We start from the raw sequence: 17207 nt of genomic DNA on the forward strand, positions 1-17207 counted from the left end.
GCAGGGGGCTGGTGATCCGAGGCGAAGCCGGCGAGTGAGTCTCAGCAGAGGCGGCAACGCAGAAGCAAAGTGAGAGAAGAGCGACAGTCCGGCAGCGACATGCTGGGGACGCAGAGCCCGTCTTCGCCCGCGCCAGGCATTCTTATGGAGGGTTTCGACCAAGCGAGGCAGCACCCGCGACGCAAGAGGAAGGCCGAGTCGCAGGACAACGAGCGGCTCTCCAAGCGACTCAGCCTGCTGAATATTGGTCAGTATACTTTATTGATTGTTTCTACTGCTCTTTTCCCTTCTTTTTTTTTTCCCTTCATGCGCGGTCCCGCCATTCAATGCAGTGCAAGACTGCCTCGATAGTGGCGGCCAACTGCGCATGTCACCCACCACATGCACATCGCCGAGGCATGATTAGCTAACGTGCCGACCTCGCAGAACAAGACGGCTCCAAACTCTACGTCCCCGTCGAGACACCATCGGCCAATGCTAATGCAGCCGCAACTTCATCGACTAGACGTGCAAAGGCGGCGAAATCACAGAGCAGCGATGAGACGATGCAACTGGACGACTCCAAGCACAAGGTGTACATCTACGACCTGGATGCCGAGCTCTCCTCCGACAGCGACAACGACGAGGGCAAGTTAATCTTCTTGCCGGATATCCAGAAGCACCTCAAGGAGAACCGTATTCCCAGACAAATTCTTGCAAACGACGAGGGTGAGCTGGCTGGCATGCAGCTGGTCCTCTATAGCGACCCCAAGTCCATATCCGTACCAGAATCGCAAGACGGCGTGCGAAGGGCCATCATTGAAGCCCGCCGGCGAGCAAGAGATAGACAGAAGAATCCAGATACTAGCGAGATGCACAACAATACCATGGCGTCAGAGACAACGACTGAAACGATGTCGCACGTCGACCCTGCGCCGGCCAATGCTTTCCCCATAAACGATGCGTGCGATGACATGGATATTGATTGATGTGTTCAAGATGACCGATTTACAGCCAAAAGTACAGAGCAGCGCTATACGTGCAATATACCCGGAGCATAAAATTTGGGAGTTTTTGTTTTCTTTTTATTTGTTTCCTTATTTTTTCCAGCTGGCTTCTCTCTTTTTTAGGATTTTCTGCGTTTCTTATCTATTCCGTCACTGCCAACTTACTCTTTCTAGGTGCTCAAGCATCAAGACCGACATGGAATATCGTCGCCTGCACATTGTCACTACCTAGGTATACATAGAGCATGATCTCAACTAAATATGTAACCCTTTGCCATTACGAAAGTTTTACGAGTAATTTGCCATCTCCAATATGAATGCCGCTGGATGACCTGTTCTTTGAAGCCAAATATTCTTCGCTTTCGTCATCATATTTATCTCGTCGCAGCTGCAGGAGGCGGTCCCAGAGGTATGTCATAATAATCTGGTGCAGGGTTTGCTTCGGCCTCTCGTCTGGTAGGCTCTCGCGCGTAATCGACCTTTTCTGGATCTGTATGGCCCGAGTACATGGGAAATTTGGCTGGATCGTATACCGGTGGAGGAGCCGTGGTGCCCATGTAGTAGCCACCCATCGGATTGTTTGTCTGCGGAACCCATCCGTTTGTCTGTTGAGCAGCAGCTGGCTGCCTCGGCGTTCTGACCAAGAACTATTCAAGATCCATTAGTATAGGTGTGCAGGCGATAACACATGACGATGCCAACACTCACTCTGTGATATCTCAGCGGTGGCAGGCCCTTTTTGACTCTCGATCTCAGATGGAGCCAGCTCGTCAAGAGGAATAACAAGATCAACACTACGACACCTGCCATGATAGACCATTTCACGATGAATGCTTGCTGTTGCGTTTGTCAATGGCTTGTCCAATCTATCAGAAGCCGGACCACCTACTTTGCTGTAGCGCCATGGGATGATTTCATTATCCTCCCTCACGAAGCCAAAAGGCACATCGTCGTCTCGCGCTTTCAGCGCCATGAATCCAATACTCGGCATCTTGACGATTGTTTTTCTTGAATCAGAGGAGATTATATTCTGGGCGCCAAAATGATGGAAGAAGCAAGAGAGAGAGAGAGGTGGAAAAAAAAAATTAAAAAGAAAAACAAGATAAAAAGAGATTAACAGAGCGGTCAAGCACCAGGCTATCAAGCAGAAAGAGCAACTTCAAAAAAGGGAGAGGGAAAGAAGGGAATACAGCAGTGAACAAGAAATGCCCAGCATTTGTTGCTGCAATAGGAACAAAAAAATGTCTTGGAACTAGCAGGCGGCCCTTGTATTTATTAAACTGCCCATCTTTATTTTATTAAGCAAATACCTACAGTAATTAAATGAACAAGTACATAAATAGCATTAATCGGCCATTGCTGCCGACGCACGTAACGGCGTGGCTGTGCCTTGGCATTCTGCGGCAGATCGTGTAGCAAAGCGTTTCCGAGCGTGTTTCACCGAGACGAAATGGAACTCCTTGGTTGTGCATCATTCCCGCTTGCGCCGGGTTGATCTGCCGGGCTGCCTCACTGCCATCTCTTATTATTATTTTTTTCTCTGGGATTCCTGATAATCTATTTTCATGCACAGTGCTGAGCCGATAAGCCATGCATTATCGTAGTGGGAATTGTCCAAACGGTCTCTTGCACGCATTGCGTCTCTCTCCCGCGGTGGATGATCGTGGTGTGTGGAGGAGAGACATGCCAAAGTGGTGGGCCTGCCGATAAACATCGCCACAGCCATGGTAAGGCATTGCCAATAGTACTAGCAAACCAAGCAAACGGTACGGAGTGTACTTGATCAAGAGCAAACAAAGCCATGCGTCATTCATGTACATGGAGGGCACAATGCCGTCGATGTGGATCCTGAAGGCACACGCGGTTCACCAAGGGGTGACATTGATATTATGATAGTCGGTGATACTTCAAGGCCTACTAGGTACTAGGTAGTAGGGAGCCAAACAGCCAATCTAGTTTTCGCTGGGGAAAGCCTTGTCACCAAGTGTTCAATTTGCTCAATTTCTTTATTATTCACTGTGTTTAACGGACAAGCCAATCTGGGCTAGACCTTGCTTCCATCATCAGCCTGCTCTCCTTTCCATGGGAAAGTCACATTCTGCCATGGATGACTCAACCCAACATCAACCAACCATCTAATGCGCCTCGACAGCTGTAGAGGCCGCATTAGTCACCGGCCTCGGCGCATCACGAAGCGCCTGCTTCTGCGCCGCCAGCGCCTGCTCTTCGCGGATCGACTTCAGAATCTCCGGGTACCAGCGCTCCCCCACATCCGGATGGCTCTTGACCCTGTTCCGCAGCGTCGCCTCGCCCAAGGTGCTGGCCACGGCGCCGCTGCGGAACGTGAACTCGACGTCGTCGATGCGCCCGCCGCTCTTTTCCACAATCCTCTGCCTCTGCTGCCTGATGTCCTCGGGCACGCGGCCGACGCCGACCGTCTCGAGCTCTTCAAAGGTGGCGTCCAGCTTGACGCCCTGGAAGAAGGGGATGCTGAAGCGGGCGCCGGTGCCGGATTCTGGCGACAGCACGCGATGCGTCGTTGACACGCAGACGCCCTGCGTCAGGGCTTCCATGCCCTGGCCAATGGCCACCACGAGCGTCCTGTCGATGGGCGCGGCGTCAATCCATTCGCCCTGGACGTTCTGCACCTGCAGCCCGCGGTGGTTTGTGGCCTGGAGCAGGTAGCTCGTCAGCATGCTGTCCTTGTGAGGCCCGACGCCCTGGCCCTGCACGCCCGCCGGCAGTCCCAGCTCTGCCAGGTCCGGGTACTTGATGATCTTGAGCTTGTGCTGCGGTTCCGCCTCGACGTACTTCTCAAAGGCGTCCCTCGGCAGCTTGATGGCCTCGGCAATCAGCGAGGTGAAGTACATGGTGATTTCGCCCATCTGGCGCATGTACTCGGTGTAAGTGCTGCGGAACTTTGGCGCGCTCTCCTCCGAAGGCCACTGGTTGGGGCCGAGCAGGTTGTAGTACGCCGGCGCGCCCGGGCCTGGGAGGACGTGCTCGGTTGAGAGATCAATCTGCTCTCTGTGATCTACGGCTCCGGCTGTGATTTCTGCGGATAGCTGGGAGTAGCCTAGGAAGGATGGCGCATTCTTCATTTCAATCTTGAGCCTATAATCGCTTTAGCAAGCAAGATTCTTATCGAGTCAAAGGCCACAGCCAGCATATACATATATATGTGTGTATTTGTGCATATGACGCGTATGAGTACTTGAAAGGGGAATTCAATGCAAGGATGCTTAAATCATACTTTTCTTCCTGGGGAATGTCAAAGAAGCTTTTACCCTCCTTGATGACTTCGTCCCATAGCTCATCTGAAATGCCCACATTCTTGAGATACAAGAAGCCAACCTCCATGAGTGCATTGCGAAGCTGGTCAAGGAACTCAGGCTTGGTGGCCGGGTCCCTGGACAGCTCCAGGTCGAGGATGGGGATGGACGTAAACGACATGACGCTTGCTGTATGGCAGATGACGAGGCCAGAGACGTATATAAGAGAGCCAAAGAGTGCCTTGAAGGCGGTGGTGCCAAACACACACAAGCGTAAATATGCTACTCCAATCTGCTTGCTTCCTGAGGGAGCCGCTATGGTTTATCCGAGCATATCGGTTCAAATATCCAGCCTCTGTCTGCGCATCTTTTATAGCAACGTCAATGGTGGTGCCAATGGCGCCATACGCCCTTGGAAGCCATTCATCTGCCCATCTCTCCACTCCCCCGCACTGTAGTGCCGGCCGATCCCGGTAAACGAACGCAAAACGGCAAAAAGATGTGAACCTTGGTGCTTCGATAAATCGAATCTATTACATACTGTACTCCCCATGCTGTATGTATCAATAATCTGTAGAGTTAACTAAATCGGAATAGTACCACATCCTTTTCGCCGATACCCAAAAGTGGGTTTTATGTACATGTAAATTGCGGGCTTGTTCCTGCGTCTGATATCTTGCACTCAACAATATCTCGGCTTCATCATCCTAAATAACCTGGTAGCCCTCTTTTTGGCTATACCAAAGACGCACATCTTTCTCTTTTATAAACTTTGTTCCACCTACAGCATTAATTCTCCCCCCCAAAAAAAACACGACTTTTGTTCATCTTTATACAGTACCGGCTGACAGCGGTTTGGTAGCGAGGAGGCTAGTCACCTTGTAAAACATGTCTTCAATAGAAGCGCCCGCAAAGGCTGGGGCAGCATCGAAAATGTCCGCCAGATATTGCTGTGGTATAATGTTGGCTTGCACATCGTCATCGTCCATCTCCACGTCCTCGTCTGCGTTCTGGGCCTCTTCCATCTCATCGTCGCTATCAGCATCTCCGCCAAGAACGATGTCGAGTTTGCCATTTTCGGCTTCTTCAGAAACACTGTCGAGTCGCAAATCTTGGAGTGGCTGAGCAGCGAGAATAGTTGAGGCGTTTGATCCCTCTGTAATGGTCCAAACTTGAGCCACGTCATCCAGAGCGACAAATCCACTAGTGCCGGGCACTGAAACAAGGCTCACAACCCGGTGAGGAGTGTTTCGAACAATTAGCGGCTCTGGATCGCTAGGGTGGAAGACTCCTATGCTAGAAGTATCTCCAACAGGGAGAGTGAGGGCAAAGTTGCCAGACACAGAGTCAACAGCTAGCTGTAACAACTCATCGGATCTAGAGCCCTTGGGCATGACGATTCCATACCGTAAGTCATCGCCCACAACGTCGTAGACATGTAGCTCTGCAGAGAGCACAATAAGATATTGCGATAGAACTCGCAGGGAATGCAGCTGCTTCTTCCAAAGCCCTTCCAAAACCTTGACGACTTCACCAGAAGCTGCGTTGATCACATACACGGCTCCTGTATCAAGTGCTCCAAATGCTGCAAACAGCGTAGAGCCGTCTTCTGAAAATGCAAGGCGACCTTGAGCCTTGGCGGGGACTGAGGCGTCATTAGGGATATCTGCAATGGCATTTCGAGCCAGTCCGTCTCCAATGGGGACCACCTGGGAGCAAACCCAGGTGAATTCTGTTGTGCCCTCTGATCTTCGTGATCCTTGTTGCTGGCGGGCCTTGGGTCGCCATAGGCGAACAATACCATCTCCGGCAATAGTGGCAAAGCACGTTGAGGCATTGTTCGATGCAAGATCGAGAACCGTCTCTGGGTGGCTCGTTGCGTGTGGAGCATTAACCCTCGATACAAGAGCAATCGAGCTGTCCTCATCATTGACTTGCCAGAATTTAAGATATGACTCATGTCTTTCCTTGAGGAATTGCTCCCCCGCGTCGCCACTGACAGTTCCAGCATCCCTGTTTGAAGGAACCCAATCATCAACACTAGCCAACCACTTTCCATCCGCAGAAAAGGCGATATGTGTGACGACTGGCTCTTCAATGGCGTAGCCCTTGTTTGTCAGGTTCACATCGGTAGGCTGCGTGCGGGCCAATGCTTGCTTAGAAACGCTCATAAAGGTTTCAAGATCAAAAGTCTGCAACAGCGGCGCTGAGAATTCTCCCGTCATTGTAGCCTGACGGCCGTTGCCAACGCAAACATGAAATTTGGAAGGCTCCGTTGCCTTGATCGCAGCAGGTATAGGCCGTCGTACTTGGTTCGCTACCGACCAGACACGCTGTACGAGCAAATCCTTGGGCGTCGTAGCCTCAACGGCGGCGGACTGAATTCCAGATACATATGTCGTCGGCTTCATTTCAGCAGTTGATAGGACCATTGTGGAGTTGTCGTCTAGGTGTACAACATAGGATGATCCGCTAGGAGAAACAACAATGTTCTCTACGCTACCAGACAGATGCGGAAGGTAATTTCTTCTACTGGTATCCATCTGCCACATAACAAGAACGTTTTCGGAGCCTCCCGAGATCATATAATTGCCTACACAGAATGTTAGATAATCGCGTTCGGAGAAATACTTTATACGTAAAACATACCGTCGCGAGACCATTTGACTGCATGAACTGCCTTCCGGTGCCAATGAAACTTTTGCGCTTGGATTCCATCTTTAGCTGAGCTGGCTTTACCAAGTGCTTGACTCCTAGATAAGGCATCGTGGTACAGATAAATAGCTCCTCTTGCTCCACCAACGATAACATCCACTACTTTGTCGGAATCTCGTTGCCCTTTGCTCTTGTTGCCAGAGAGGGCTGAGGCTGAGTACACTCTGAAGTCAAGAGTGGTGATAAGATCTGGGACCTCGAAAGAAAAGAAATCGTACTGAATTTGTTCGAAGCTGGTTGGCTGCTCCTGCGATGCCACACCAAGGAATAGAGTGTCGTTGAAAGCGCCAACCAAAACAAGGCCGTCTTGGCTAGACTCAATCAGATGCAGGCCATTGCCTGGCTTCTTGACGGCTAATATATTCTTTGACAGAGGGGAAGATAGAATATCGCCTCCATATGCGGTCAGTTCCATCCGATTTGCGCCATTCGATTCGGCCACGACGACAATATCAGCCTCTGCACCCGAAGCATTCGTTGTTGTCACCGTGATAGCTTTGGCAGTTCCCGTTACAGTCTGGAAGGACTGGTGCGTCTCGTTTGTCTCTGTCCATTTCACATAATAAATGTGACCATCTGAGCAAGCTACCCAGAGGTATTCAGGGTTCTGGAGAGACAGCTTAGTCGCAACAATGGTTGCAGGAGAGTTGCCCTTTTGCGCGGAGGAATCGATGACGCCTATCGAGATTCGTCTCAGGAGAAGCGAGTCGCTAGCTGTGTATACTTGAACGGAGGTGTTGTACGTCAAGATTAAGTATCTGAAAGACGTCAGAATAGTCCTTGTAGGGAACAAGAAATGAATTGGCCTCTTACTGGTCGTCCTGAGCTAGGATTGGATCAATGTCAAGCATTCTACCACCCATGGGCTTAGATAGTCTCCAGCCAGTCTCTCCGTCATGAGAACGACTAATGATATCCTCCCCATTTTGAAGTTTTTCGGATTCAACGTCTCCGTTGGCCGTAGAATCTGCTTGCGGCTGTCTTGATCTCTTTGATCGCGCGTCGGTTTCGTTTAGGTCTCTCTTTCTCTTTTTGGTCGGGTCGTCCTTGGGCTTGGAGATCTTGTGGCCCGCCATTTTGACAAGAGTTCAAATATTGCCAAAGTTGAGAAATTTGGGAGGCAATTGGCAGGCTAATGCACCAAGTTACTGGTTCAAAGTGCTAGAAGCAATGCGCCGCAGAAATTTTGGTGCCGCCGTGAACTTTTTCCAGCTATCAGCGATAAGATAAGCACCGTGCGGCAGAACCTCGGCGGCAATAATATTTTCAGCTACCCGCGTCGATCCAAGGAACTCTTCCCGCTGCCAGGTTCTCTACTCCAAACTACATTCACCATCACATCGCCAAAATGATTATTCCCATCCGCTGCTTCTCTTGTGGAAAGGTAGGCACTCAGGCGCTTCTTATATTACCAGAAACGACGATGACTAACTACAATAGGTCACTGGCGACCTTTGGGAGCGCTATCTCCAGCTGATTGCAGACCCGCGCAAGACCGATGGGTACGAAACCCTTTCAACTATCAAGACAGATCTCGGGACTAACTTTAAGAAAGCGATGCCATGGATGAGCTAGGTCTGAAGCGCTACTGCTGCCGACGCATGATCATGACACACGTCGACCTCATCGAGAAGCTTCTAAAGTACGGCACAGCGACGAAATTTGAAGAAGCCCCTGATTGCTAATCACTCTCCTAGGTACACTCCCGACGGACGCAACGAAAAGAAGCAGAGATTGAACGAGTCGGCATAAAATTTTGATCAAATAGATGGATATGATGCACAGTTTGGCGTTTTTGGGTCTTGTTATTACATTTTGTGGCTTGGCGCAAGGATGAGAATAAAAATCAGATTGCAACGATGACGGCGAGGCCGTAGAAACGCCGTGATGGTCGAACGAAGAATTTTTTTTTATTACTACGCAATCTTTCAGCACCTCATAGCAACCACCTAACACACTATCGAAATCTTTCTTCTGGGCGGGGATAAAGATGAATCGTAAGATGCTGCATGGAGGAATCTTGATATTCCACCACGGCCAAGATCCGGCTTTGGATTAGGTGGAGTAGAGCTGTTATCCCTCAAAGCAATGAGACCCTGCGTCATACTACATGTATGACACCCAGTATCGCAAGATACAAGTGGATAGTTGCAAAGCTAGATACTCACCGCTTCCTATCGTCATGTGCATACGCCACAGAGCCGTTGTTCCTAGAATGCGTGTTGGTGGTTAACTTCAGGTCTTGTGGTCTTGTCAATCCAGCATATTCATAGTGCAACATAACTGAGTCAGAGTTGCAGTTTTAGCCCAATTTCTGTTGTAATGCGAACTAGATTGCGCGTATTGATTCCAGCGTGATAGAGGAAGACGTCAGAATTACGCATCAACTGCAGTTCATCAATGCAGCGCGTAAGAGGATGTTTACTAATTACAAGCATGTAAACGCGAGCACATGGGCGGACAGCTTTGCGGTCGTCGTCGTCATGAGGGAAGAGGCCCATCAGTTAGTTGTGTTGTTTTCCTAGTCAGCCTCAACTATTTCCCAGTAAGTTTAACACTAGATCCTTGGGGGGGCCGCTATGTATGCACCCATCGAGCGCATTGCATAAACGCCTCTTCTTCAGCTGTTGGGTGCAAACCTCCATTAGTACGACAGCTGGCATTCACTAACACTAGCTCACTCCATCGCTATTGGCGTGTTGGGTCGAAGTGGTCATGCTTCCATGCAGCTTGCTCGATGTTGATTCGTGTAAGTGCGGCATACCACTTCATACTAGTAGCTAACAAAATGAGGCTGATTTATGCTGCGGCTACCGTGGGAAGAGCCCTTTTATATAGACATCCACGGCTATGCAGTTTGAGATGAGAGATGACCACAATTCCGCCATGTGCTACCCTAACATTCTGTTGTACAAAGTAACTCAGTGGCAGCAGTAAACCTACTCGAAGCTGTGAGGTTTCAGATTCAGGACAGCAACCACGGCCCGAGAGTGGACCATTCCCATGCATATACTATGTATATGATATATGAGTTAGCCTCGTACCACTTGCTGCAACAGGCTGTAGTGATGTGCTTCACAGTAGAGCAGGGAAATGCCACATGCAGTGCCAGTCAAGCAGAATCCCACGCCAAGCCGAGTCCGCAAGGCCAGCAAGCTTTAGACGCGACGCGAAGAGCCTTAAAGCTTCACAGCGCTTGCGACAAGTTCTATCCCCGACTTATTTCCCCTTCTGCTCGGCCTCGAACGCCGCTTTACGCCCGGCCAGAAGCTTCCATCCATGCCCTTATCTGCATGTTCGCACACACATACAGCACAACAAGGCTCTAGCGACTCCGCTCAGGCTCGGGGAAGAAGACCATCGGCGACCCACAGGCGGGTGGTTGAATGCTGGTGGGCCGTGGCCGAGCCTAACCAGCTTTGTAGCAGCAGTAGCGCCGGGACCAGATCGTCGGGTCGAACGCTGCCAATCAGCGAGGTCAGGAAACTCGTCTGCGGACTGAGCACAGGGGTCGAGGGGCATCGCGGACCACGAACCGAGCAGATTGGCGCTGTGACGAGAACGATGGTGGTGGGAGGGCTGCAGCTTTCACCTCTGAGTCGAGCAGCTTCGCCGAGGTTGTGCTGAAACGGAGCTCCATGGGTTAGTTGGAGGCAGTTGGGCCATGGGGATTCATGCTCTGCGACCAACAGCATATGCTACGGAGAGCAGTTCCCATAAAGAGCATGGAGCAGGCAGTCTTGGGCTGACCATTAATTGTGACTCAACAGCCCCCCAAGAGTCAGCAACGCGAATCCGTGTTGACAACGGTGGATTGCTCAAGTAAGTTTTTGTTTTGGCTTACACATATTGGTGGCTTCGAAGAGAGAACTCGAGGACCATCAGCTCTCAACTTTGGGATGCTTTTTTTTTTTTCGCTCGACCTCGCATGTTCTCCATGCACACTCTGCCAGGGGTCTTGGTTCGTCGACAAATCGTGACTAGCATGTCATCCACCTGAATTAAGCGCCGACGCCTGTCGACTCTATGCATGCTCTATCCACTCTGTGGCCGATCGTGTCTGTGAGTGGCCAGTTGCTATTTCAGAAACTCCTCCCCGAGAACTAGATGCAGCGCAGCAGTTCCCCCGCCCCTCCAACGGCCAGCCGTCGCGTCGCATTGTCAGGCAAGGCTTTGAAGGCTGCAACGTCGTCTAACAGAGAAAGAGGAAGCGAGAGAAGAGTAATTATTCTCTTTGTGGACATTGGTCCTCTTCGTGTTCGAGAGCTGGTGGTAGTAGCATAAATGGGTTAAAGAAAGAAGAGAGAGAGAGAGAGAAAATAGAAACCACTATTCCGTACGTATTCTGTATAGATTATCTTGCAAGAGGTACGAGATATCGATCAGGCCTTTGCGCCAGTATCCTCAATGCTCGTATAATTGTCGTGATTCATCCAGACTCGAGAGCATTCCTTCGCGTAGCTGACCCATCTGCACTCTTTGCGCAAGACGCGGCTATTCGCGAGACGACTGCTGGCATGTCATTTCTTCTTTGAGCGACGGGCATCGTTGCCAACCCACCACTCTCGGCTGGGCGAGCGCGCGCCGTGAGCTGATTCCCCCACGAAGGCACATTCTTCAGGGATTCACGATGCCTAGCAGTCAATTATCAGTTGACAAGTAACAACGTACTACTAGGAGGAACGAGTGCACGGCAGATTAAGCGACGGACTGGCGGCTTGCGTCTGTTTTTACCCACCATGAAGCCTGGATAATCGTGCTTTTTTAACCGCGGGCTCGAGCTACACGTACATTAGCTGGTGGATGGATCCTGCATGCATGCTGCATGTCGTCCAGGCCTCAGTGGCCCATAGGCCTATAGGCGCCTTAGCAGCACCGGCAATACAGGCGCTGCTCTGTGCCTCGTCCGCCCGCTGGCCAAGTTCGCCATCCTCCAGCTCATCTTTCCTCTCACACCAAAGCCAAGCTTGAAGGCCGTCTTACTGATCCATCGCCCTTCCACCCGAGGCTCTCAGTGCGATTAGCCATTCGCCGCCTTGTGGACACTTTGATCCCTCTGTTGTGACCGGTCTCGTTTTGGGCCTCTCTTGTTCTCAGGCCTCCCTCCCTCAAGCTGTCTGCTGACGAAGCCCTTCCCATTTCACATTTCCACTCACACACAAAGCTTCAGCTCTATATCAAAGACGTCGATTTGCCGAGCCCTTTGCTGTTCTCTTCTCCGCTTCGCCCAACCTACCTGCAGTAGCGGTCTCCGGTAGGCGGCGTCCATTAAGCGCGAGCTCCAAGGCGCGGAATCGACTTGTGCTGCGACTCCATACTCACAACAAACACGATTCCTCCATCAAAAAGGCCCGTAACGAGGACAGCACTAGCTGGTGTCTGTGCAGCCCGTCGTCGCTGCATGTTCTGAGCAGGGGTGTGCTGACCCCCGGCCCATCTGCCTGGCCGCGGCGTCTCTTAAATCAGCCAGCCCGCCATCCAGCGTGCCTGGACTGCCTTGCCCGATCTACGACTGGGACGTTTCGAATTGCAGCTTTGCTTCTATTCTGGAAGCACGACCGTCAATCGAGGCCCGCGATTGCGACCGCCTTTGCTAGCTCTTCGAAACATCATTCCGGCCGCATCTCGAGCGCTGCACATCGCCACGACTGCGGCTGCGATCCAAGGCTTTCCGTGGGGTAATCAGAGGCCATCTGCACTGTCAGCTGTGAAGCAGGGCTTTCTGAGCTTCTTAGCTGCTGCGCAGATCATTTTTTGCAGACGGAGACGACGACAAAGTTTCCGTATAAGACAGCTCGACGTTGCAGTCTTTTCGCGCTATTCTTCTCTTGCGCACTGCATTGATCGACCATCATGGCCCTCGAAGCGCCGCTACGATCATCCGCCGGCAGCCTCCAGTTCAAATTTAGCCACCCCGAAGACATGTCTGCGACGTCCGAATCCGATGGAGTCAGGTCTCCGTACAGAATCATGTATGCTAGAGACTCTCTCTGCCTATTTTTCTGCTACCCTCGCTGACTTCTTCCTTCTAGGTCTTCTCCCCCGCCTGCCACTGACTCTTCTTCTCTTCGGCCTGACTCTATTCACCATCGCTTATCGTCCCAATCGATGCACGTATTGAGCCCCAGTGATATTGTCGGGCCATCTCCTGTAACATCCAACGGCACCGAGACTACTGAGATAGAAGATGACGTTGCCGACGATGTCGAGCTAGATCAGGTAGCGAACGAGAACCATTATCGTCAGCATTCAGATGTAAGTAACCTGGACACCATGTTGGGCGTCAAGTACGTACGTCCCAGCGCTGATCTTAGTATAGGTGTTCATGCTTACCACCAATCTCCCGGATATTGTTCGCCAAGGTAATCCTGAAGAAGCTGTCTCGGTTATCCATGCTCCGGAGAGCTTTGCTAGTTGGGTAAGCATTGCGCGCAGAAAACTTATTCTCTTATATGCAGCATGGCTAAACATATACATAGGCGTCCAGCGAGCCTTCCGCCAAATCAATTACATCCACTGAAAGATCATCACCTAAGGGAGATGGCGCCAGCCAACCTTCTTCTACCGGGACTTTTAATAGCGTCAGTCCAACCTCTACCAGCATACCTAAACAATTTATTGCAAAAGCTAACGGGATAATCGTCATAAAGCCACCCAGCCACCCTACTCGCCCTCCCATCTCCACTGATGTCAAACCTGTGCGATATAGTCTAGATAGCGCCACTCCAAGGGCACAGGACCTGCAAGATATGCTTGTTGATGGTAGCCGGTTGCGCTCTAGCAGTACCAGCAGCCTTGAAAGTTAGTCCCTTACATAGCCTCCGATGCCACCAGGCCATACTAACTTGTTTCAGAAATCGATGAGCAGACCGAGGCCGAGGGCGATGATGACGATGAAGAACCCTTCCCTCATGTACCCCAAGTGGCTGATGAGATTGGCGATTTGCGAACTCTCCTTCACGAATCTTGGACTCTGTGTAATACTCTAGCCAACCTAAGCTCAATGCACAGACCGAGAGCTTTTAGAGATTCAGGAACTCCTGATGCCGTCGAAAGAGCGTGGAGAGCGTGTTGGAAGCTCTGCCATCGGCTCTATGACAACCAGGATGAAGACCCAGCGTATCTAAGCGTCAAGTTCAACCTAGACCTGTGCCGTGATTTCTGCCAGGCTTTGTTCGATGTTCGCGAGAAAAAAGACGAGCTGGCGGACTCTGTGCTAAGAGTTAGTTTTGAGTTGAATAATCAGTAAGTGTCTGCCACTGAGTCCTCACTTCCTTTTCCTACTTAGTCTAATGCTCCTCCGCAGCTTATACAGCGCACAAGACAATCGAACCCTCCCAGAGGAGTTCAGGGAACGCACTCTCGACTTCTACATCACGCTGTGTCATCGCCTAATGAAACAGCGTATTGAGCTCGTTGGTAAAACTGATCAACTCCTCGGGGCTTGCTGGACGCTTGCAGAAATGCTGTTCAGTCTGCGTCAGAATAGATTGGAGTGTAAGCCTCCAGACAGCGAATTGCTCCTCTCTACGGTTCAAGCATGCTGGGGCCTGGGCGACCTATTCAAAGACAGCTGGACAAAGGTGACTACAGATAGAAACACCCCTCGGCCCTCACATGCGAGCTTCTTCTCTCAGCCCTCAGACCAAACTGGACGTGAAAGCCGGCAGTCAAACCGCTCGTCACGTCACTCAAAGCAAGTAAGCATTAAGAGCGTCCATCAAGAAGAGCGGCCGCGGAAACCCCCACCAGTCCCCGAGACCCCAGTCACAGAATTCGAGGATACCCCAATCTCTCCAGAAAGCCGCTCCCCCCAAATGCCCAATCTTCTAGTACTTGGTCCTTCCAGTGACAACGGCCGAGGTGGAAGGTGGTCCAGTAGTGCTTCGAACCTGTCAAGCTTCTCTCACAGCAGCAATAGGACTTCGAGCACCGCGACCACAACCAATGCAGCTGAAGATCCCAACGTTACACGGGCTAAAATTCTAGTTCTCCGAGCCGCGATGAATGTTGGATTCGACCGTGAAACCATTTCCGACCCAAAGACAGCACCTGCTCTACTGCAAAACTTTGTACAAACCCTACCAGGAGACTCGTTTGGTCCTCTTCCAAGAGATACTGCTCTCCTTCAGCAGTACAAGAATTCCGTCCTCATGGACGCATTTATTCCTCGCAACCATTCAATGCCCTCGCGTGGCAAGCGCGTCTCAGCCGTGGATATGGCTAAGAGCGTCCAAACGTTGGCCAATAACTCGCCTCGCTATGCATACCTGAGGGAGCTTTTTAGATTTGTCTTCAACTTCCCTGTTGAGGAAGTTGAATCTCGACGACACACCAGCATTGCGATTTAAATCAGTGGCCTTTTCTTATATGGTCTTTCTATACGTTTATCACATGCGCCTGGCGTAATAGGAAAAGAATATCAGGGACGAAAAAAATGAATAAATCGAAGAAGAAAAAGAAGAAAAAGAAAGAGAAGGAATTGGGACAAATGTGACACGAGATTTAGCGACCATCTTTTCCTGTTTCCATACGCTCTAGATACCCCTTTACACTATACTTTTTTAAGTTGATCACGGCGCTGGGGGGGAGGTGATGCAAAGGAGGATAGTCAGTCTGTTAGAGTTAGTTATGTATCTAGCGGAGAGCAGTTATTTAGCGAAAGAGATGCGATACAACTAGGAAAGGGAGACAAGAGCTGTATATTCAATCATTCGTTTCTTGGGTAATGATTTTGATTTCGATACGTCGCCGCAAGGCAAAAAAGATTTTAGAAAACTTGTTTGGGAGGACTTTTTGTTTATTTTACTTGTGGAGGTTATTGTCAGTTAGCATTTCAGATTTTTTACAATACTACTAAAGAAAGAAAAGCCGATATAAAAGCAAATAACCCCATTCGCCTAACGTGCTTGTATGCTGGAACAACCTCCACAGTATCTTTCACTCCGATATGCCCGTTCTGCAGCTTCCGTTCAAATAGAGCTCCTATTCTCTCTCTCTACCCCTCTCCTTTTTTTTTTTTTCTTTTCTTATATCTTAATTTAAATCCCAATATTTGTACTCCAACATGGTCTATACAGCCGATTTACACCGTTACAAGAAAAAGAAAAGAAGAAACGATAATAGCCTCCCACGAAATGGCGTATATCAAACAGTCTCAAGGCGATGAAATCGTTGTGGGCGGTTCCTTTTCATGTTTAGCTTCATCCAAGGGTGGCATAGATGTGCAAGGATGAGGGGAAGTCGAGTTCGTAGCTAGCAGTCTTGGGTCAATCGTGCTAGACACATCGTTAGCCGCGCCGTGTAAATCGTGAACATACGATCCAGGAGTCGATTGACTGTGGAAAAAATGAGGCCGGTATCCAGTTTGCACCATCAAAGGCGAAAAGGCCATCGTCGAATTGCTCACTGGGTATGAGAGTTGCGTATACGGCATGGCGGTTGTCGTGTTCAGAATAGGGGTCTGGGCCATGCTTAGGAGTTCGAATGCGCTAGCATCAAAGTTGACATGTTGTTGACCATGCCCTTGAGTATGAAAGCTTGAACTATATATATTAGGATTGTTGAGGACTGATTGATGCATTACTTGCGAAGAAGCAGCTGTAAGACCCGCGTGTCTTACATTTTCAATAGGAAAACTCATTGGCGATGAGGTAAAGTTGAATAGAGAGAGATCTTGGGGGGATGAATTGAGAGAAGCGGTAGTGTGAGCCCAACTCACGCAGCTCCCCATCTCGGCCAAATTCAAATGTTTGGTGCTGTGTTGAGGACATGTTGACTCAATAGGAACCTCCTGAAAGCTTGGGATTAATTGAGGAACTACCCCTGATAGATTTTCTGCACATGTTTGGCTCTCTAAACTGGATATTCCAGAACTAGGAAAAGTTGAAGTAATTCCTGTGCCAATATGAGAGTGGAGCTGCTGCTCTTGTTGTAGCAGTTGGTGATGTTGTTGTTCTTGGTGGTCCGTATAGGGGGCCAGACTGAGGCTAGGTGTAGCAGGGGAAATCTGCGAGACCTGTTGGGAGACCAGTTGAGAAGATGGCAGCCGAAGTTGGTACTGGGCTGTAGCTGGTGACTGAAACATAATATGTTCCATCTTTTGATGCTGATCTATCATCGGAGATGGGGATGCCTGTATCATGGCTGAAGGATCAACGCCACTGCTGATGCTCTCGAATACCGGTGTATTCCTAGCCGCATCCCAACTATGACCACTCATTGATATGGACGG

At 50.2% G+C, this 17207-nt stretch overlaps 8 protein-coding genes across 8 annotated transcripts; 4 read left to right on the forward strand and 4 right to left on the reverse strand.

Annotated features, from left to right (window-relative positions):
• Positions 1–99: 99 nt before the first annotated feature.
• TrAFT101_005753 (uncharacterized protein) lies at positions 100–968 on the forward strand (the record flags this gene model as incomplete). Its single annotated transcript, XM_024903909.1, has 2 exons — positions 100–247; positions 427–968. 2 exons carry the CDS (start codon positions 100–102, stop codon positions 966–968), a joined length of 690 nt encoding a protein of 229 aa, XP_024760250.1.
• TrAFT101_005754 (uncharacterized protein) lies at positions 847–2192 on the reverse strand. Its single transcript, XM_024903910.2, has 3 exons — positions 1876–2192; positions 1695–1823; positions 847–1633 (listed from the first exon to the last, which is right to left on the reverse strand). The coding sequence occupies exons 1-3, from the start codon at positions 1975–1977 to the stop codon at positions 1361–1363; spliced, it is 504 nt and encodes a 167-aa protein (XP_024760251.1). The 5' UTR covers positions 1978–2192; the 3' UTR covers positions 847–1360.
• A 929-nt stretch (positions 2193–3121) lies between these two features.
• On the reverse strand, positions 3122–4439 carry TrAFT101_005755 (uncharacterized protein; the record flags this gene model as incomplete). Its single annotated transcript, XM_024908139.2, has 2 exons — positions 3122–4100; positions 4240–4439. The coding sequence occupies 2 exons, from the start codon at positions 4437–4439 to the stop codon at positions 3122–3124; spliced, it is 1179 nt and encodes a 392-aa protein (XP_024760252.1).
• A 649-nt stretch (positions 4440–5088) lies between these two features.
• TrAFT101_005756 (uncharacterized protein) lies at positions 5089–8049 on the reverse strand (the record flags this gene model as incomplete). Its single annotated transcript, XM_024909826.1, has 3 exons — positions 5089–6851; positions 6908–7731; positions 7787–8049. 3 exons carry the CDS (start codon positions 8047–8049, stop codon positions 5089–5091), a joined length of 2850 nt encoding a protein of 949 aa, XP_024760253.1.
• A 247-nt stretch (positions 8050–8296) lies between these two features.
• RPB10 (DNA-directed RNA Polymerase II subunit L) lies at positions 8297–9371 on the forward strand. Its single transcript, XM_024900209.2, has 4 exons — positions 8297–8357; positions 8414–8475; positions 8529–8615; positions 8671–9371. Exons 1-4 carry the CDS (start codon positions 8322–8324, stop codon positions 8723–8725), a joined length of 240 nt encoding a protein of 79 aa, XP_024760254.1. The 5' UTR covers positions 8297–8321; the 3' UTR covers positions 8726–9371.
• Positions 9372–9967: 596 nt separating this feature from the next.
• TrAFT101_005758 (uncharacterized protein) lies at positions 9968–10352 on the forward strand. Its single transcript, XM_066127581.1, has one exon. It carries the CDS (start codon positions 9988–9990, stop codon positions 10300–10302), a length of 315 nt encoding a protein of 104 aa, XP_065983693.1. The 5' UTR covers positions 9968–9987; the 3' UTR covers positions 10303–10352.
• A 1518-nt stretch (positions 10353–11870) lies between these two features.
• On the forward strand, positions 11871–15848 carry TrAFT101_005759 (uncharacterized protein). Its single transcript, XM_024909827.2, has 7 exons — positions 11871–12945; positions 13006–13228; positions 13293–13391; positions 13453–13554; positions 13624–13774; positions 13828–14218; positions 14280–15848. The coding sequence occupies exons 1-7, from the start codon at positions 12827–12829 to the stop codon at positions 15322–15324; spliced, it is 2130 nt and encodes a 709-aa protein (XP_024760257.1). The 5' UTR covers positions 11871–12826; the 3' UTR covers positions 15325–15848.
• On the reverse strand, positions 15364–16445 carry TrAFT101_005760 (uncharacterized protein; the record flags this gene model as incomplete). The annotated part of the gene is made up of 2 exons (XM_066127582.1): positions 15364–15373; positions 16294–16445. 2 exons carry the CDS (start codon positions 16443–16445, stop codon positions 15364–15366), a joined length of 162 nt encoding a protein of 53 aa, XP_065983694.1.
• Between the last annotated feature and the right edge of the window lie 762 nt (positions 16446–17207).

Source organism: Trichoderma asperellum, chromosome 3 (assembly GCF_020647865.1).
Source record: "Trichoderma asperellum chromosome 3, complete sequence".
Classification (NCBI taxonomy): domain Eukaryota; kingdom Fungi; phylum Ascomycota; class Sordariomycetes; order Hypocreales; family Hypocreaceae; genus Trichoderma; species Trichoderma asperellum.

Bases quoted from the DNA above. Each gene is read 5' to 3' on its own strand.
- TrAFT101_005754 (XM_024903910.2), bottom strand. From the start codon at position 1,977: ATGCCGAGTATTGGATTCATGGCGCTGAAAGCGCGAGACGACGATGTG. The intron at 1,824-1,875 runs GTAGGTGGTCCG...CAAACGCAACAG, and splicing joins TCCCATGGCGCTACAGCAAA to CAAGCATTCATCGTGAAATG. The intron at 1,634-1,694 runs GTGAGTGTTGGC...GATCTTGAATAG, and splicing joins CACCGCTGAGATATCACAGA to TTCTTGGTCAGAACGCCGAG.
- RPB10 (XM_024900209.2), top strand. From the start codon at position 8,322: ATGATTATTCCCATCCGCTGCTTCTCTTGTGGAAAG. The intron at 8,358-8,413 runs GTAGGCACTCAG...TAACTACAATAG, and splicing joins GCTGCTTCTCTTGTGGAAAG to GTCACTGGCGACCTTTGGGA. The intron at 8,616-8,670 runs GTACGGCACAGC...TCACTCTCCTAG, and splicing joins CTCATCGAGAAGCTTCTAAA to GTACACTCCCGACGGACGCA.
- TrAFT101_005758 (XM_066127581.1), top strand. From the start codon at position 9,988: ATGTATATGATATATGAGTTAGCCTCGTACCACTTGCTGCAACAGGCT.
- TrAFT101_005759 (XM_024909827.2), top strand. From the start codon at position 12,827: ATGGCCCTCGAAGCGCCGCTACGATCATCCGCCGGCAGCCTCCAGTTC. The intron at 12,946-13,005 runs GTATGCTAGAGA...TCTTCCTTCTAG, and splicing joins AGGTCTCCGTACAGAATCAT to GTCTTCTCCCCCGCCTGCCA. The intron at 13,229-13,292 runs GTAAGTAACCTG...ATCTTAGTATAG, and splicing joins ATTATCGTCAGCATTCAGAT to GTGTTCATGCTTACCACCAA.